General features: G+C 38.2%; 1 protein-coding gene across 6 annotated transcripts in view; it reads left to right on the top strand.

Annotated features, from left to right (window-relative positions):
- The window catches only part of AGBL3 (AGBL carboxypeptidase 3), a 118230-nt gene extending 104140 nt beyond the window's left edge, over positions 1 to 14090 (top strand). For 3 of the 6 annotated variants that reach the window (XM_074267859.1, XM_074267858.1, XM_074267861.1), the window contains exons 16-19: positions 6052 to 6100; positions 7403 to 7599; positions 9507 to 9738; positions 13489 to 13687. In XM_074267859.1, coding sequence (XP_074123960.1) covers positions 6052 to 6100; positions 7403 to 7599; positions 9507 to 9738; positions 13489 to 13585 — 575 coding nt within the window. In that variant the 3' untranslated portion in view covers positions 13586 to 13687. Of the gene's footprint in view, positions 1 to 6051; positions 6101 to 7402; positions 7600 to 9506; positions 9739 to 9832; positions 10003 to 13488 lie in introns of those variants that run through there. The other 3 variants (XR_012482308.1, XR_012482309.1, XM_074267863.1) reach the window with 2 other exon arrangements.
- The last annotated feature ends 4329 nt before the right edge of the window (positions 14091 to 18419 follow it).

The following is an 18419-nucleotide window of genomic DNA, read 5'->3' as shown; positions in this document are numbered from 1 at the left end:
GAAAAATTAAAATATTTTGTGCTTTTTTTTTTTCTTCAGGGAACAGTTGTTAAATATTTATCAGTATATCCCCCTGAGCATAACCTATAGGTTAAAAATTTTGGTGACCAAAAAAGAGAGAAAAAAATGTATGGCCTAGCTATTGTCATGAATTACTTTTATGCATAATATATATATATATATATATATATATATATTATTATCTTAGGAAGAGCATATTAAAAAAATGAAATAAGCTTTCTATGTAACAAGAGTAAAAGATAATAGAGGAACAATTGGAGTGTGTACTATTAGCCACTTAGCATTAGATGACTGAGAGGAATGTCTTCAGCATATTCAATGGACACTTTGTGGACCATAATTAGTTTACAGAGTTAAGGAGAGTTCTATCTTTTCCTTCTTTTTTAAAACAATTGAAATAGTAAAGTGATTCTTGAGTATTTGATAGAGTTCATTTGTGAATTCATGCAGTCTTGATGTCCCCAAAAGGCTTAATGCAGTTATAAGCTTCAGTGGCTTAAAACTGTACTAAAACTTTTAATACATCCTGCATAAATTGGGTGCCTGGTTCCACTCACGTCACCCTTCATCGATTGATGTCTTTCCAGATTTAGTCTCTACCATTGTTCACATTTATTTGCCTTGAATCTGTTTCATTAAAGATCTATTCTTCTCCCCCCCCCCCAATAGAATTTTATACAGTTCCTCTGGATAAGTTATTCTTGGTTGTAAGACAACATCTTTTGCTTTTTTTTTTTTGGATTATCATGTTCTGTGCTCTCTGCTCCTTTCAATCTTGCATGATATTGACTTGTGACTCCTCAATGCTTGAATGCCATTTTTATGGCTACCCACAGAATGTTCTCTTTGACATGAAAGATCTAAATTTTGGCTATAATATTCCTGGAAATTTTCTTTTTGTTATTTCTCTCAGAAGATGACCATTGGATTCTTTGTCTTTTTCATTTTACCTGTGGTTCTAATAGACCTGAGATATTTTCTTTCATGATTTCTTAAAATACGACCTCCAAGCTTTCTCTCTTTTGATCATGGCTTTTAAGATGTCCAGTGATTCATTTCTCAGACAAGTTTTTTTTGTTATGATGCTTAAAATCTCTTCTATTTTTTTCAGTCTTTTGACTTTGTTTTAATATATATTGTCTCACAGAATCATTAAAATGTGTTTAATCCATTCTAAATTTTGAGACATTCATTACTTAGGTAAAGTTTTGTATCTTGTTTACTAAGCTGTTTATCTTTCTCTCCTAGACTTCATGTGTGAAATGATTTTTTCATTTTTTTTGAACTCTTCAGTTCTTCCAGAAAGTCTAACTTATTGTTCAGACTGTATTTCTTGGAAGCTTCACTTTATATGCTTTAAAGTCATCTTCTTCTTCTGGATTTGTATTTTAGGCATTCTTGTCTCTATATTGTGCTTTACTGTAGGGGATCTTTGGCTCTATTTTACTTTGTTTCCTTATTCTTTCGGTTTTACTTCCTGAATTGGGATTTGTATAGGGCCTCCTTCTAAAGGGGCTGTCCAGGCTTTTTTAAAATGGTTTTGTGTTCTCTGCAATCCTGCTGCTTCTTTCTCCAGGTTTTGAGGATACCAAAGGTGGCTGGGTCAGAGATTTGCACATTTTCAGTGTTCCCAGAAATAGTCTGATCTAGGGTATTGTTTCATTACTGCCTTCCTGGTTTGAGCTTTGCAATGCCTGACCCCATTTTGGGTCTGGGTTGAAGTTCCAGTAGAGTACCCCAGGCCCCAGCTGAAGCTGTGCAGGTCCAGAACAGAACTGAAGGTTTTCCCCTGGTCTGAATTCCTTGCTGTGGACAGTAGCTGCAAGCCTCAGAATGGGAGACATCTCTCTAAAATATGGTCTCAGGCTTGACCTCATGATTTGCTCCTAGTCTGCAGCAATAACTATACATAGATCTGTTCTTCATTCTTCATTCTACAAAGAATTGGCAAACTAGTTCAGGGTAGCTGCCATTTTGGCTCCCCATACAACTTCTTACCCTAACGCACAGGCCCAGGCCCCAATTCCATCCCTGGACTTTGAGTCTCTGCATGGTATCTTGCTGACCTGATCTGCCTGGGCTTCTGTCTTCTCTCTCTGTTCTCTTCTTGGGTTTTATAATTCCTCCTAAGTCTGGGGTTCCACCGAGGTTTTGGTTGGAGTAGTTGTAGGCAATAGCTGGGCCTTGTATCTGATGCTCCATCTCCAAATTCAGAGTGTTTTTACTGGCTGTCCTCCATGCCATTGAATGCACTCCCTTTCCATCTCTGACTCCTGTCTTCCTGCCTTCCTTTAAGTGCCAACTAAAATCTTATTTTCTGGTGCCTTTCTTCTGAGATTATCTGCAATTTATCTTGTACATGCCGATTTGCATGCTGCCACCCTCATTAGACTGTGCATCCTTCATACTTAGCAAAGTGACTGATAAATGTTTCCTAGTGCCAGAGACTACATTAGGTACTTGGGATACAAAGAAAGGAAAAAAAGAAGCAATCTTTGCTTTCGAGAAGTTCACAGTCTAATGAAGAAAAATGTGCAAATAACTATGTCAAACTAGATAAGTGCAGAACATATCAGAATGAAAGGCACAAAGACTGAGGGCCAGGAAAGGTTTCTGGCATAAGGGGAAGGTTTAGCTGAGACTCAAAGTAAGTAGGTAGAGATAAGGAGGGAGAAAGTTCCAGGCATGGGGGAAAGCCAGTAAAAATGCCTTTAGTCAAGAAATGGAATGTTGTATGCAAGGAATAGCCAACAGTCATTGGAACTATGACGAATTTCCTAAGGCTTTTGAATTTCTCTGGTGCTTAAAACTAAAAAAAAAAAAAAAAAAAAAAAAAAAAAAAGGCTTATTCTGTGATCTTCAAACTGATCACTAATCACGATAAACTCTGGCATTACATTTAAAGAACAGTTCTATAGTTGAGGATTTATAACATCTCTCTCTGTCTCTCTATGTGTGTCTTTTTCTGTTCTCTGTCTCTCTGTCTGTCTCCATCTCTATCTTTGTCTGTCTGTTTGTATGTCTTAATTCTATCTTTATCTCTATTTTTCTCTCTCTCTGTCTCTGTGTATCTGTCTCTCTCTCTCTCTACTTCTCTCCTCTTTCTCTCTCTGTCTCTCTGTGTCTCTGTCTCTATCTCTGTCTCTTTCCCTCCCTTCCTCCTTTACTCTCTCCCTCTCCTTCTCTCTCTGTCTGTGTCTGTCTGTCTGTCTGTCTGTCTGTCTGTCTGTCTCTCTCTCTCTTTCTCTCTCTCTCTCTCTCTCTCTCTCTCTCTCTCTCTCTCTCTCTCTCTCTCTCTCTCTCTCTCTCACACACACACACACACACACACACACACACACACACACACGCATCCATGCATACACTCATGCTGACTGGATTGCCAATCTCTCATTATCAAAACTCAAGTCCTCCTTGATAGCTCTGCTACGTCACCTAGATAGCATATTAATTCGAAGCAAAAAAATCAAACAGCTTAGCAAAATAAACCAGAAAGATTTCCCTATCCCCCCATACACTAAGATGCAGTCCTAGAAGTCACCACACCAGCCATGGGAAGGACTGCCCACTGAGCATATAAAAGATGCATAGGGTCATGGGCAGGACCTGGCCAGGCGCCCCTTTTCCCAGGGCTCACCAGGCTCTGAGTTTGTGGCTACCTGCTGCCAGCTCTCTGCCTGGCATTTCTGCCCAGCCACTTCCGCCTGGTTTCCCTTGAGGGAGCGTGAGCCACTGCCGTTCTCTGCTGGCTAACATGAGTTAGTTCCTTGCCTAAGCTGTTGCTGAGCCTGATTCAGTGGCTTCTTTCCAGACAGGAGCATGGATCTTCCCTTGCTCATCCCCTAAGGATTGCCTTAGCTTTCATGAACTCCAAATGGCTAACTAATAAGAGACACCCGAGCATTCATAGTCCACCTCTGAGACTGCTTTTCTCCTGTGGTCTTCCAGGTGGTTCTTGTTTAGTAACTTTTAGTCACATTCATTTCTCCAGGACTCCATCTGGGATCTTCTTGTCAGAGATACCAGAGTGGTTAGTCATTTCCTTCTCCTGCTCATTTTACAGATGAGGAAACTGAGGCAAACAGGATTAAATGGCTTGTGCAGGATCACAGCTAAGAAGTATCTGAGTAGAACTCGGAAAGATGGGGGCTGGTGCTCTCTCCACTTAGCTGCCTGGGATCTCTGATTCAAAACTAAGTCTTAGAGGGAGAAAATTCCTTTCACTATTTTTTATCCCCATGCTATGTTTATGCACATGAATCATACAGACTGAGAGAGTTGAAAAGGAAGGAGGGCTCTTGTTCTCCACCTAGTAAGCAGCCGAATCACTGCACTCTCCCTCCTCACAGTGTTTTATATTGACTGAGTTGAACAGAGGCATGGTGGTCTCTCCAGGACTGCGTCTCCTCATCAGCAGAATGACCTCCAACATCTCTTCTAGCCCTAAAGCTATCATCCTATTTGAAACTGGTTAAGCTTCCTAGCATAGAGAGTACAAAGTTCACATTCTGAAGCTGTAAGGACAGGGCAGAGGGTCTTTTGATAGATAGTACCTTTAAGTCATTTGATCCTTATCATCAGCTCTGAGAAGTTAGTTGCTATGATGATCCCTATTTTACAGAAGAGGAAACTGAAACAGAGTCCAAATGAGTTATCCAGGAAGTATGTGAGGTCACATTAGAACTCAGATCAGAACTCAGATCTTCCTGACCACAGGCCCAGGGCTCTGCCATAGTGCCCCTCTACTGCCTCTGCTCCTAAATGCATCTCAAGGCATTCAGTTGCTTTCACAACTTCAATGTGCCCTGTTCTTATGCAAACTGCCAGTATGAGCTTAGTGAACACAGAAGGCAAGCCCCAGACTGACACAAACACCTGTGAACCCCGGAGGTAACCCAATGAAGATACAAATGTTAGGTTTAAGGGTGTTCTGTCCTGGTTTCAAGAACACACAGCATGGCCTCCTGGGTCAAGTGGACTTGGAAGACTTGGGCACAGGTCTCAGCTCTAGTAATTGCTAGCTTAGTGATTTTGAGCAAATGTATGTCTATGCGACTCAAGCAGCTTCCTAAGATGTATTTGCTAAGGGGACTGGTAGAGGAAGTTCCCTACTGAAAGTCTATTTCTCAACCAGAAGAAGGCAAGTTCCTTGAGGATAGAGACTATGTACATTTTAACTTTAGTATCCTGTGACTACTCTGATCTCTCAGTTTTTAGGCAAACCTCTCTGGGACCTTAAGTAATAGAAGAGTTTGATTGGCACCTGTTGGGAAAGTGTCCACTCTAGGAATTCTTTATTCTAATGATATCACAGCACCAAGAATCTTCCCTGTTGCAGACAAATCTATTTAGCGCTGTGTGTTCATGGAGATAGTCATATCTAAGTTGGGCCTTGAAGAAGGGAGGGACTTCAACAGACAGAGATGGAGAAGGAAGAATCCATTCTAGAAATGAAGAAAGTGACATGGAGTCAAATCGTGCGGATGGAGGGTCATCCGGAGAACCTGGAATACAGAGTATGTTATAGGAAGTAGCGTGATGTAAAAGTTGTTGTGGAGGGCCTGAAATACCAAGATGAGGAATTCATACTTTATTTGGTAGGCAATGAGTAGCCACTAGAGATTTTCTAATCGAAAAATGGCATCATTAAGATTATTGATTTAGAGTCAAAAAGAACCTTTGAGATCATTTAAAATAGCTCTTCATTTTAAAGATGAGGAAATTTGAACCCAGAAAGAGCAAATGATTTGTATCCAAGGTCATTTAGAGTCCAGATTATAATCTAGATCGTTTCATGTTCTTTCCACTGTACCATGATATGATCAGAGTACTGTTGAAACCACTGAATTAAAAGTTCTAGAACCATCATTTACATCAAATTTTTAGCAATCTTAAATGAGATGGGGGTCACACTTAATCAATGATCCCTGTGTATATAGAAACTAGTTGTCTAGAAACTATAAGATTTCAATTTCTTGATAATCTTGGGCTACAACCTTATAACACTGACCACGATTTCTCCTTATATAGTGAAGTTACCAGGACCAGTTTCACCTTGGCTACTAAAAAAATACCTCAGGTAGGACATATTGCTATTTTGTCTTAGAAAAGAATTACAACTTTGATCTCTTACAACCTCACTCCTTTTCTGCTTTCTTAGAAGCTTTGAAATTACTTTTTCATAATGACTTGCAATAGCAACAATCTTCCAATATAGTCTTAGATGAGACCAATTTTGAAAGGAAGTTGAGGAGGTGACTGTCTTTATGAGTCAAAGAGCTCAAGGAAAGCATATACCCTTTCCTCCATAATATCTCCCACTAAGTCTTAAATTTCACCATGTGAAATGCTAATCATTTCATGTGAATCATAACCTTCCTTTGGTTCCTCTTTAAAAGGACAATGCTGCTGGAGGATTAGTACATTAAGTACCCATCACTTTAATATGAATCAATTTATCCAACTACTTTTCTCCTTGTGAGAGCACTAGGTACCAGAGATTGCCAAGGAACTAAAATAAAGGATTTCTTTTTCTAGTGTTCTAGGGGGGTTATGATACTTTTAAGGCATACCCTCAAACTAGGGAATGAAGGGTCTTAAGGGGAATGGACAATGTGAGGGGAGGCCAAAGACAAACTTTTCCTACTTCAAAATTTGGCTCAGGGACAATCCTGATATATAACTCTACTTCAGTAGGGTCAGTTATGAAGACTGAGGCTGTAGCCCCAACCCATATGGACAAAGGAAAAATTTAGGACCGTGTGTGAACATTTAGAAATTTGCCTATATTTGCATAACAGAAGGAACACAAGGTATCTGATATTTTCCTTCATCCTTCCCTCACTTAACCAAAAATTTCCTTATTATTGAATGAACATGAATAAGTTATAGAACTGAGGAATCTACTACCCTAAAGACCTAAAAAATTATTAGGGAATCAATAAGTTCTGGAAGAGAATTTAAGAGACTTATCTCATTTTCTAACTCATTTTACAGATGAGAAAACTTAATAAGGTCCAGAGAGATGACTGAAGTAACTTATCCCTGATCACAAGAAGAGAGCCAAAATTTTCCCAACTAATTATTTACTGGTGATTCCAAATTTGGTGTTCCTTGCCATTATAGCTCAGCTCCTTCTCAGATATCCATCTGTTTTGAATTCCTGTGTATCATCTCACATGAAAGCAATGATTAGACTAGATCCTTTTCCTCTCTGCGTGTGACTTTGTTGTCAATTATATTTATTTAAACAGATTACAGAGGGAAAAGAAAAACAAAAGATATCTCAAACGCACACAGCAGCTCTTCCTGCTCTAATTTTTTAGTTTGCTTGTTAACATTGAAAATGTGTTAATAACTCAGACTACCCAATCTTTTTCAGCTCACATAGGCTAACTCTTAATAATGACCACTCCAAAAATATCTCAGAACCTGTAGGACCTGGTGAGCAAAAAATTCAGAAAATGTGTCTGCCAAAAAATCTTAGTACCAATGGAAACAACTTTAAGACAACATCCCAGCAGTGCCCCAGTGGAAAATCTTCCAGCTGGACTGAGAAGATAGTGACATCCAAAGAAGGTTCTTTAATTTTTTAACAAAATTATAGTATGTTCCAATATAGAACCAAATTTTATTTAAATTTTAGAGGTTCCATTAAGATGTAAAGATGACTTTAAAACAGTGATCATCATCAGTTGCCAATTCTAAATTAGAAATGTCAGAACTAGAAAAGGGATCATTAGACAGTTGAAGATTAACCTACTCTTGAAAAGAGTCAGGCGGAAAAAAGGACAAAGGGAAAACTTTAATTTAAAGCAATCTATCAAGAGTTGGGGTAAAAGCGATTGTTCCATGTTCCCCACCATCAACACTCTCCATACCACCTAAAACAAAACAACAGAATCTTGTTGAGTTATTGTAACTCTCATCACTCTGAAATGAAATGCTCTGGAGAATGGATTGTAAGGAGGATCCTCAAAAATAGCAATCTGTGATAGTATAGCATTGAAGATATTCAACTTTACTATAGGAACACTATAGTACATGAATAGAAACTTCCCCAAGACCATTTTAAGGTCTCTTCTGCTTCACGACAAAAGTCACATTAAAGAGTCCTATGTGGTTTTCCTAGTCCTAGTTGGATGATGATTCACCCCATTTCCAGGTAGTCTACATACTAAGATTGAGGACCACTGCTCTAATCCACATAAAGTTCTTCAGGTCATTATCACAATGTCCAAAACCACCACACTCCCCTAACCCCTTCCCCCCCCTCCAGCTTTAAAATTATAAGTAGGTATTTATAAATACATAGGCAAATGATTGATTTTATGACTAATTGAGAGCCTCAATAGAAACACTTCACTTCCATTCTAGTAGCACTTAGCAATACAACCAGAATCTGAGAGGAAAGCCAGTTGGCCCTAGGGCACTGAGCTTGGGGGTGTCCAGCACACACATTGCAATCATGAAAGCAAAGCAATCTGTGCCTATGTCAAACCTATGTCAAACCTATGTCAAAACTGAGTTCCTATAAGAAGTTTCATCCTTTGACCACTAAAGCAAGATATTAAGTAGAGAAGGTAAATGGGAGTAAGAGCGCAGCTAAAATAGTATGAATAGTTCCATGATAAAAGGAGAAGACATTTTAGAATGTACAGAATACAAATAGCAGAGTGATTCAGAGTAAAGCTCAGGATTTACAAAATCCAGGTTACATCTGCATTTGGAGCAGCTACTTCTGAATGGAGAGAATATCATTAATATTCTGAGGTAGCCAATTATAATTATTTGTCTTTTTAGGCTGTTAGGTTTCTTCACATCAGATATTGATAAAAATGGAAAGCCCAAAGTAAGCAAATTTATTTCTGCTCTCTGTTGGAGTATAAACAAATACCATTTACACTGATTTTATAGCTTATACGTACTAAATTTTGTGACAGATATCATCATTGCAATTAAACATCACAGAAAGAATTCAAAAGATAAATAGAAGGCTTTTGAATTGAGACAACATTGAGTTTTGGCTTGGAATTGGATAGTGCCATTGCCAAAATCCTCCAATTTATTTCCTCAGAATTGTGAGGAATCAGGAAGAAAAGCTCTACGTTTCAGTACTGTCATCTTTGGGATTGAATCCCATTTAGATCATTTCATAAACAGTCAAGTTCAAGAAGAAGGTATCTGTTTTAAGAAGTTTGTACCTAGAATAATTGAGGAAATCTGGGCTTCTTGAGACTATTGGATTAGAATTCTAGTGAATAAAATTCTGTGAACTAGAATTTATTGATATTTTTTCCAGGGACAATAAAAAGTTTCATTTCTTCTGGCAATAATGCCAGATACTATGCCCAACTTTATCAGTCTACTTAATTATCTTTTAGGCCTAGCTAACCCTAATTGATATGTCAGGAACTTCATTCTTGCTTTGACTCTTGAGAATTGATGACTTCCAATATAACTTTTCTTCCACTTTCATTCCCCAGATCTACAATGCAAATTAAAGAACAACTATAGAGAACCTACAACTTTTCAAAGGAAGAAATCTAACATGAATCAGACAGAAAATACCAAAAGGATCTTTATTAAGAATAAGAGTTTTCAATCACAAGAAATATTTGAATTCTTATTCCCTGTTGTGGAAAGTACTCAAGGAACACAAAGCCTTCAAATGAAACAACCAAATGACCCACAATCTAACACAGAGATCCAGTACCAGTAAGTCAACAAAATGTTGCCATTCACTGAAATTTGCTGAATTCACTATTTCCATATGAAATGAAAAATTATGAAATTGTGTCTCCTAAAACAGAAGCATAGGGAGCCATAAAATGTGCCCATTGACCATGGAAGCAGGCTCAAAACCAAGGAAAATAACAGCCACTCTGTAAAGTAGAAAACCAGGCCTTGCTGCTTCGTGATTTGCATGGGACCATTGTTAATCTTTGTCCATGTGTGTGGCAGACATTATGTTTATGGCATGTAAGTCATAAATCATTTATATATGCTGGAAATATATAAGCATAAATGAGTAACTAGGATCAGATAGTTAAACTGGTTTTATTTGCCAAAGGAAGGAAGATGATTATAATCAGCATTCTCCTAAAGGAAAATATAAAAAACATTATAGTCATGGAAGAGGAAATTAAATTAGGAATTGATTAAAACAGATTGAAGATGAAAGGAAAAGTGAGTCTTTGATATTAGGTAAAGAAAAGAAAGAATAATCTCCATAATTAAAAAACACAAAGTATTAGTCCTTAGAATATTCAAGATGGAAGAGACGTCTAGGCCTACCTACCTCTTTACTTCATAAATGAGGAAACTGAGGACCAAGTAAAGTAAACGGTGCAAGGACATATATCTAGTAAATGAACTAGACCTAAGACAGGGATAAAATTCTTATCATGACATGAATAAAAAGCAGAAATCTAAGTATGATGTAGGGACAAATTTTTGAGGGGAAATACCATTATTCAAAGGATTGAGAGTAGACTAAAAATTACACAAAAGTACCAGAGGTGAGAGAGAAAAGGGGAATAGGTGAGATATTTTATTTTATTCTGATTTTTTTTTTTGATATATTGGAGTCATATTGGAGTTTGGGGCAACAGCAGAAGAGGTTCAATTTCTAAGAGGATATTCAGGACTAGAACCTGCTAGGTACTATATATTGTCGATGGAGTAGAAGTCAAATTTAGAAAGAGTAGCTAAGGCAATGAATGGAAGAATAGCAAGTGGATCTCAGTCTAGATAGACAAGAGATCAAGTTTAGGAAAATCAGCAAAAGCTGGGCCAGGAACTATGACAAAGAAACTGAAAAATGAACGGCCAGGATCCCAGACTAAGACAGGAGACTAGCATTGAAGAGAGAAACAAGGTGTCTGAATCACTGGCGTGGGCACCAACTGCAAGAAGAGAGAATGATCTGAGCCAAGACATGTGGAATCAGTAGCTCTTTATAAACTTTTCCCACGGCCCCATACTAATCTTGGTGCAACTAGGTCTGAGCACATAAATAAAGTTAAATAAAGAATAGAGGTAGAATGAGGCAATAAGGGGATGGAGAACAAGGCATTTCTTGTCAGTCGGTGCTAATCTGTTACACCTGATAATTTTTGACATTATTGAAGAGGGCTTTTTTTGTTTTGTTTTTTAATACAACTGCTTCTGGAACAGACTCTTATTCTTGATTTTCTTTTTTATTTGCCTAGTTGCAAATGCTTATCTGGTCAATAAGTAGTGCAGTGAATAGATACAGCACTGGGCCTGGGTTCAAATACAGTCTCAAGCACTCACTAGCTGTGTGGCAAGTCCACTCTGAAATTAGTCACTTGCCACTAATTCTGGGCAAGTCACTCTGTTTGCCTCAGTTTCTTCATTTGTAAAATGAGGATAGTAACATAGCACCTCCCTCTCAGCGTTATAAATGAGATAAAAAATTGTGAAGCATTTAGCACAGAGCCTGTCACATTGTAAATGCTACATAATTTATCTATAATTACTATTATTAGTATCATAATTATAATTTATTATTAGATTATAATATAATAAAGTTAGATTAAACAGAAAAGGGGAAAAATCATGCTTCCTGGTTCACTCTGGACAACCTTACATCCAGGGTTAGTTAGGAAGAGTTATCCAGACCATATGTAGTAACAACCTTGATAGTTACAAGTATGCCATACAGAATACCTGGAAATAAGAATTAATCATCCAAGCTATCTTTTTTTTCCACATAAGCAAAATCAGAAAGAATTATTCAATGTCATGTTAGCAACTTGATTGTTCTCTCTGATCCTGGTCAAATTTCAGGCAAAAACTCATCCCTTGTATTCATTTTTCCAATTTACCCCCCCTCCCTCTATTCCCTCCCCCCGACGACAGGCAATACCATACATTTTACATGTGTTACAATATAGTCTAGGTACAATACATGTGTGCGAATATCACTTTCTTGTTGCACAATAAACATTAGAATCCGAAGGTACATGCAACCTGGGCAGACAGATATTAGTGCTAACAATTTTCATTCCCCTCCCAGTGTTTCTTCTCTGGGTGCAGCTACCTCTGTCCATCATTGATCAACTGGAAGTGAGTTGGATCTTCTTTATGTTGAAGATTTCCACTTCCATCAGAATACATCCTCATACAGCATTGTTGTTGAAGTGTACAGTGATCTTCTGGTTCTGCTCATTGGTGATAGGAATTCTTGAGGCAGAAACATTTTGAAATTCAAAACTCAACTGGAATATAATTGCTAGATAGAAACTGGTTTTCTAAATGAGGTGGCTGAGTGGGGAGATGAGAATAGAAATGGATAGAAAACATGGTTAATTAAATGTTCTCTTTGGCTTATATTGATAGTTACAATAAACTAAAGGAACAAAGACATGGTATATAGGGAGAATGCATTTTTCATATAACTGGCATGCCATAGTTGATCTAAGACTAAATATTTCATCAGATTCAATGAGCAATGAAAAAAGATTATGAATACATCCTACCTTTGTAAGAGGCTACATAAGAAGTTTAAAACATGAGCCTCTGCCTTTAAGCAATTTAGGATACAAAATGCAGAAATAAAACTAACACTGAAAAAATTATAGAGAGAAATTAACTGTAAAGCTATCTATAAAAACAAGATTTAAGAAAGGGAATATAAAAGAAATTGCATAAGATAGAAGAAAATTTAAGATTCAAAGGAAACTTTAGAAATCATTTTGTTTACTTTCCACCTCCTCACTCCCATGCTCATTTCATAGATTAGGAACCTGAGACTTAGAAGGGTTAAATAATTATGTCAATGTAGCCAGTGTCTGAGTTTGAAGTGACAGCTGATATCCAAATAGCAGTGTCCTTTAGGCAATTGGAAATATGTCTAGAGTCCAGCTGAGAGTTCAGGACTAGAAATTTGGGAGCCATTCTCAGAATTGAAGGATATTGCTATTCAGATAAAAGTTGGAATGGATAACCTTTTAGATCCTTTCCAACTCTGAAAATTTGTAAGTTGTAAAACACTAAACTTTTCCTTCCCTAGATTCTCATTAGTTGAGTTAATTTAACCAAGCAAGAATTCCAACTAGACCGAAGAGATAGAGTACAGAAGAAAAATACATTGTTATTTGACACTGGAAATCATCTCTTATTTTTGTCAGTGAAGTTGAAGTTATAAAAATGGACAAATTGGGATAATTAGATGGTTCAGTAGATAGAGCACTGGCCCTGATGCCAGAAGGACTTGAGTTTAAATCTAGCCTCAGACACTTAATATTTTCTAGCTCTGTAGCAAGTCTCAATTGCCTCACAAACAAAAGAAATCATTAAAAAATTAAAATGGACAAGCTTACTGAGAAGATAAGATTCTTATGACCTATTATATACTGTAACAAATACATAGTAAAATATGAATAGAACAGAGAAAAGTGCAATTTGGATCAAGATTGACATATTTCATTTCTTTCCTAGACTAAATTCTGCCAATTTTCCAAATGTAAGGAAAAACATCTCACCACATGGACCCCAATCAGAAAACATTTACTTTGCGTACAATGAGACATCATAAAGACAAATGCCACACAATGGTCTTGGTCTGTGTCCCTGATCTGTGGAAGGCAGAAGTCATTCGAAAGCTTGTCAGCTCTCCAAAGTTCCAAGATCAAGAAAAACAACATCGAGGTCTGGGTCATAAAATCTAAATACAAGAAACTTCCCAGAAGCCAAAGGGAAAGTTTCCTGTCAGGTTTCAAGATGGATATTGATATTTTGAAAGCTCAATTCCTTAACGAAAGCATTTTATCAACAAGACACTAACAACATAGATCTCTACCAACTTGAATAAGAGGCCAAACAATGCTTATTTGGAATTCCAAAAGGACGATTAATACATCCTTAAGAAGACTCTTAGGGTGAATGTTCCAATTTGAAAATTGGATGAAAAACTGAAGATATGTGACAAAAAAGTTTGACCCATTGCATTCTAAAGTACAGATTCTAGATATTCCATCTTCTTTGGTGGGTGGGACATCTTGCAGAAATTTTTAAAATAATAAATCCATAAAAAATTTAAATTTTCAGAGAATTTGCAATCTTGCACCTACAATGTCTGAATAATTCATAGTAATAGCAAAAATGAATAGCAAGGTCCTTCACCACCTATATGGCTCTAATCCTCCAACTGCAGGGACTATATTAGTAGTTACTTTGATTTTCTAAGGAGTATGCTTCTCCCTCTTGTCAACCAGATCAGGACTGGCCTCTGTGAGTGCCCAGAGCAGAATAGAGCAGGCTAGAGACAGGAGAGTTAGGGATCAAACAGAAATTTTGTCAATTCCAAAGGGAAGGAAATACTTGCTAGTGGAAGTCTTCCTAAGGAGGCGGGCTTAAACATGCTGGGGCAAAGCCAGGGCTTATCCACATGAAACATCCCAAGTGGGCTGGACCATGACATAATCATTCTGAGGTCTTAAGTAGCAGTTCTTGGTAGGTTCATTTGTGGACAATGCAGTTTCTCCTGGATCCTGATGATTTTCTCACAGTAGGGTACAGAATCAGCGTGGCAATACCTGGTTTGGTTTATTTAGCAATTACAAGAAATAGGGATTGTGAGAATGTCAAGAAATGTGATGGATCACCTTCTCCTGGCTCTCAGGTCTCTGGGAAATAGGAGGCACCCCTTCAGGAAACACCTGATGCTGTACAAAACAATGTATTTTGCCAAAGGGTAAGATGATCCAGAGCATAAAAGACTGTTATTATGTCAAGCTCAGAGCCTTCACTCTGGGAAACAGGGTGTCTACAAAATATTCTGACACTCTCAACTGGGAACTCTAGAACTTGGAATTATCCAGAAAGTACCACTTACTCTTCCCTATCTCCTTTCCCCACTGCTCTAAACTGAAAGACTCCACTTAGGAATTCTAGATTCTGATTGGGATCCAAACCGAAATTGAAAGACAAAAGACAGTGGCCAAGAGCTATAAACATAGGAACTTCCTTTCAGGCTCACTTATACTAATCTTACAAATTGCCATTGTTGCTATTCTGATGAGAAAGAGACCTGGGATCTACCTCCATAACCTTGCTGAACTCTGATCTGGAAGTAAAGGAGAAATAAATAAAGGGGGGGCCTTGGTTCATTTCTATATACTGCAAGGGGAGGAGCAAGAAGCCCAGTAAGACCCTCCATTCTCCTGTCCAGGTTCTGGGGACTAATTAAAGGGTTTCCAGTGGGTTTGCTTGTTCACCCTTCCTTAGTAAAGAAAGCCCACCCAAACTCTTACAAATCCTTCTATTGTATCACAGGCCTTCACCACTGAAAAGGCAATATTATTTCTATTAAGTTAACATGATTTCCTATAAATTGATAAATTTACCAGTAATTATATGTGCACTTATATAAATCACATCTGAGGGGTAACTGGAATATTGAATAGAGGGCTGGCCTTGAACTTGAGTTCAAGTCTCATCTCTGATAGGTAGGTGACAGATTTAATCAATCTCACAACATCTAGGAAACTAAGAATACTTGCTGTTCTGTCTTGGTAGAAAGTTGTTCCCTGAAACTTCAGAATTAGGGGGAAAAGATTTTTCCCATTTAGAACTACCTTCTCACTTCAGGCTATTCCCCATTAATTTATTATGGTCACACCTTTGTTTTAGGAAAATCAGTTTGACAACTGAGAAGAAAATCGATTGGGATAGACTTGAGGAAGACCAACCAGCAGACTATTGCACTATTCCAGTCCTGTAGTGATTGGTGATTAATGGTTGCAGAGGGATCAAGAAGGATGAAGATTGAGAAAAAGCCATTGGATTGGGCATTTAAGAGCTCACTGAGAATTTCGACGAGATTAATTTTGTCTGAATGATGAAATTAGAAACCAGACTACACTGAGTTAGAGGGGAATGAGAGATAAGAAAATGGAGACACCTTTGTAGATGATCCTCTCAAGTAGTTTAGCCATAAAAGGTAGAAGAGATATTGGTTAGTGGGAATGATCAAGTAATGGTTTTTTGATGATAAGGGTGACATGAGCATGTTTATTGGCAGTAAGGAAACAGCTAGTAGTCAGGAGCAATTAATATTAGTGAAAAAGTAGGCATGTTAAAGGGAGTGATCTTTGCAGAATTGGGATTGGGAGGATTGGTCTTAGCAAGAAGAAAGGCCACTTCACCTCCTCATGTGAAACAGGGATGAAAGTGAAGATAGTGTCAGCAGACATCTGAATGATGTGAGAAGAGTAGCAAGAGAGGGAGGAAGATCTCAATTTTTTCATTGAAATACAAAACAAAAAGGTGAGAGGAAGGTGATAGTGGGAAGTTTGAGGGGGGGGGGAAAGTTTTGGAAATGCTACTGTAGGAAGCAGGATAGTAAACTGATTGTTGTGGAGTCATTTTTCAGTCATGTTCAACTCTTCATGACCCCATTTGGCATTTTACTGGAAAATACTGAAGTAGTTTGCCTTTTCCTTCTATGGCTCATTTTATAGAAGAGGAAATTGAGGCAATGAGGGTTAAGTGACTTTCCCAGGATCATACACATACACGCTTGTGGGGTCACATTTGAACTCAGTCCTCCTGACTCCAGACCTAGTAGTCTACCCACTGCACCACCTAGTTGCCCAAAAACTTATTAGGAAGAGGTAAAAGGTTTGCCTGTTCACAGTGAGGACCAGAACATAAAAGCTGTAGTGGACCCAGTCAATGCAGTTTCAGTTTCATAATTTTCTCCAGCTTCCTTTAACAATATATGAATAGGAATGAATAAAGAGGAAGGCTGAAGAATTCTAAGACTGGAATGTGTCAGGCAAGATCTTTGACAGGATAAAGGGACAAGGGACTCAAGAGAAGAGTACAATGTAGAGTTGATCTGGTTCATCAAGGGAGGAAGATGTAGCTAGCATAAGGATGATGGCCTGGGAAAGAACTGAGGGGCAGAAGAATGTAAAGAACAGGGTTTGGAGTTGGAAAGAAAGGTAGAAAGAAAACAGATTGTGTTCAGGCAAAGTTTTAAATTTCTTTAACATAGATGTGGACCACTGAGTGGTGGCAATATCAACAGCCAGTGTGTGGAGTGAAGTAGGAGGTCATAAGTGATGAGTAAGTGAAGGATTATGAGGTTAGGAGATTCAAGGGTGTGTCAGTATATATGCTGAAGTCTCCTAGTATGAGGACAGGAGTTGGGGAGGAGAGAAAGACTGAGCCAGGCACTGGACTTGTTGAGGGGAAGACTACTCCACAGGTGTGTAGATAACAACCATCAGAATCTTGAATGAGTGATTAAGATGGAGTGAATGAACTTCAAAGGAGGGGATTTACCAAGAGATGAGGGTAAAGGGAGAACCTGGAAGTGGTAATGAGGAGAAAGATCTAACTCCCCTCCCACTCTCAATGCTGGGACACAGGAGTGAAATTGCAGCCAGTGCTAGAGGGCTGGCCAGGGTATCACCAGGAGGAAGCCAAGTCTCAAAAACCCCAAGAAGATGGAGAGAACAAGAAAGGAAAAGGTTTCAGATGAAATCTAGTTTGTTGACTAACAGAAGAGGCTTTTCAGAGTATAGTGGAAGAGGCAGGTAGCTTTAGAATGGGAAATTGTGGAGATTAGGTGTAGTGGAATGGGAATAAGGGAGAAGTCTTTGAGGGATGGTAGATGAGTTTAAATTTTTAAAAAATAAAACAATAAAATCGTTCTCTTTCTCCTATACACTAGTGAGTATAATCTTCTACATCTGGTATATAGGAGATAAACTTTCTGGGGAAAATTTGCAAGGCTGTAATATGTATAACTATTCTTTCAGTCTATTCTCATTAGTCAGAATGGTGATTTGCTTACACCCAAGGTACATTGTAATCTGTTAAAGTTTCTTAGCTCAGCTTCATCAGGATTGGGATTTGGTTGGAACCTCTGGATTTAGGGACACCCTAGCAATCACTCTGTACTCAGTACCTTCCTTCTCTCATCATGCTTTAATAACTTTAATAATTCTAAACCACCCAACCTGTTTCCATTGTTACATAAGGACAGACCAACTCCTAAGTCCATCTTGATTAGCATATCTTAAAGTCTGCCTGATCATTGGTCACTACCAGGCCCCTCCAGGGCCTTACTAGACTCTGCCCTGTGGTTCAGGATGGCTTAGTCATATTTGTTCCAGCTTGTGAAGCTATTTCACAGAATTAATGTCAATCTTTGTCCTGTAATAAATGTCTCTCTGTGAGCGTTTTACGAATGGAATCATTCTCTTAAAATTCCTACTTCATCTTGACTCTAACTACAGCCCTCCAGCCCTCAGAAAGATCTGAATTCACATCAGTTCATCTCAGACCTCAGACACTTAATACCTGAGTGACTATGGGCAAGGCATTTCACTTCGGTTTGCCTCAGTTTTTATAACAAA

Source organism: Sminthopsis crassicaudata, chromosome 5 (genome assembly GCF_048593235.1).
Source record: "Sminthopsis crassicaudata isolate SCR6 chromosome 5, ASM4859323v1, whole genome shotgun sequence".
Classification (NCBI taxonomy): domain Eukaryota; kingdom Metazoa; phylum Chordata; class Mammalia; order Dasyuromorphia; family Dasyuridae; genus Sminthopsis; species Sminthopsis crassicaudata.
Note: the sequence above shows the minus strand (reverse complement) of the source record. Positions and strands in the feature narration are given on the sequence as shown.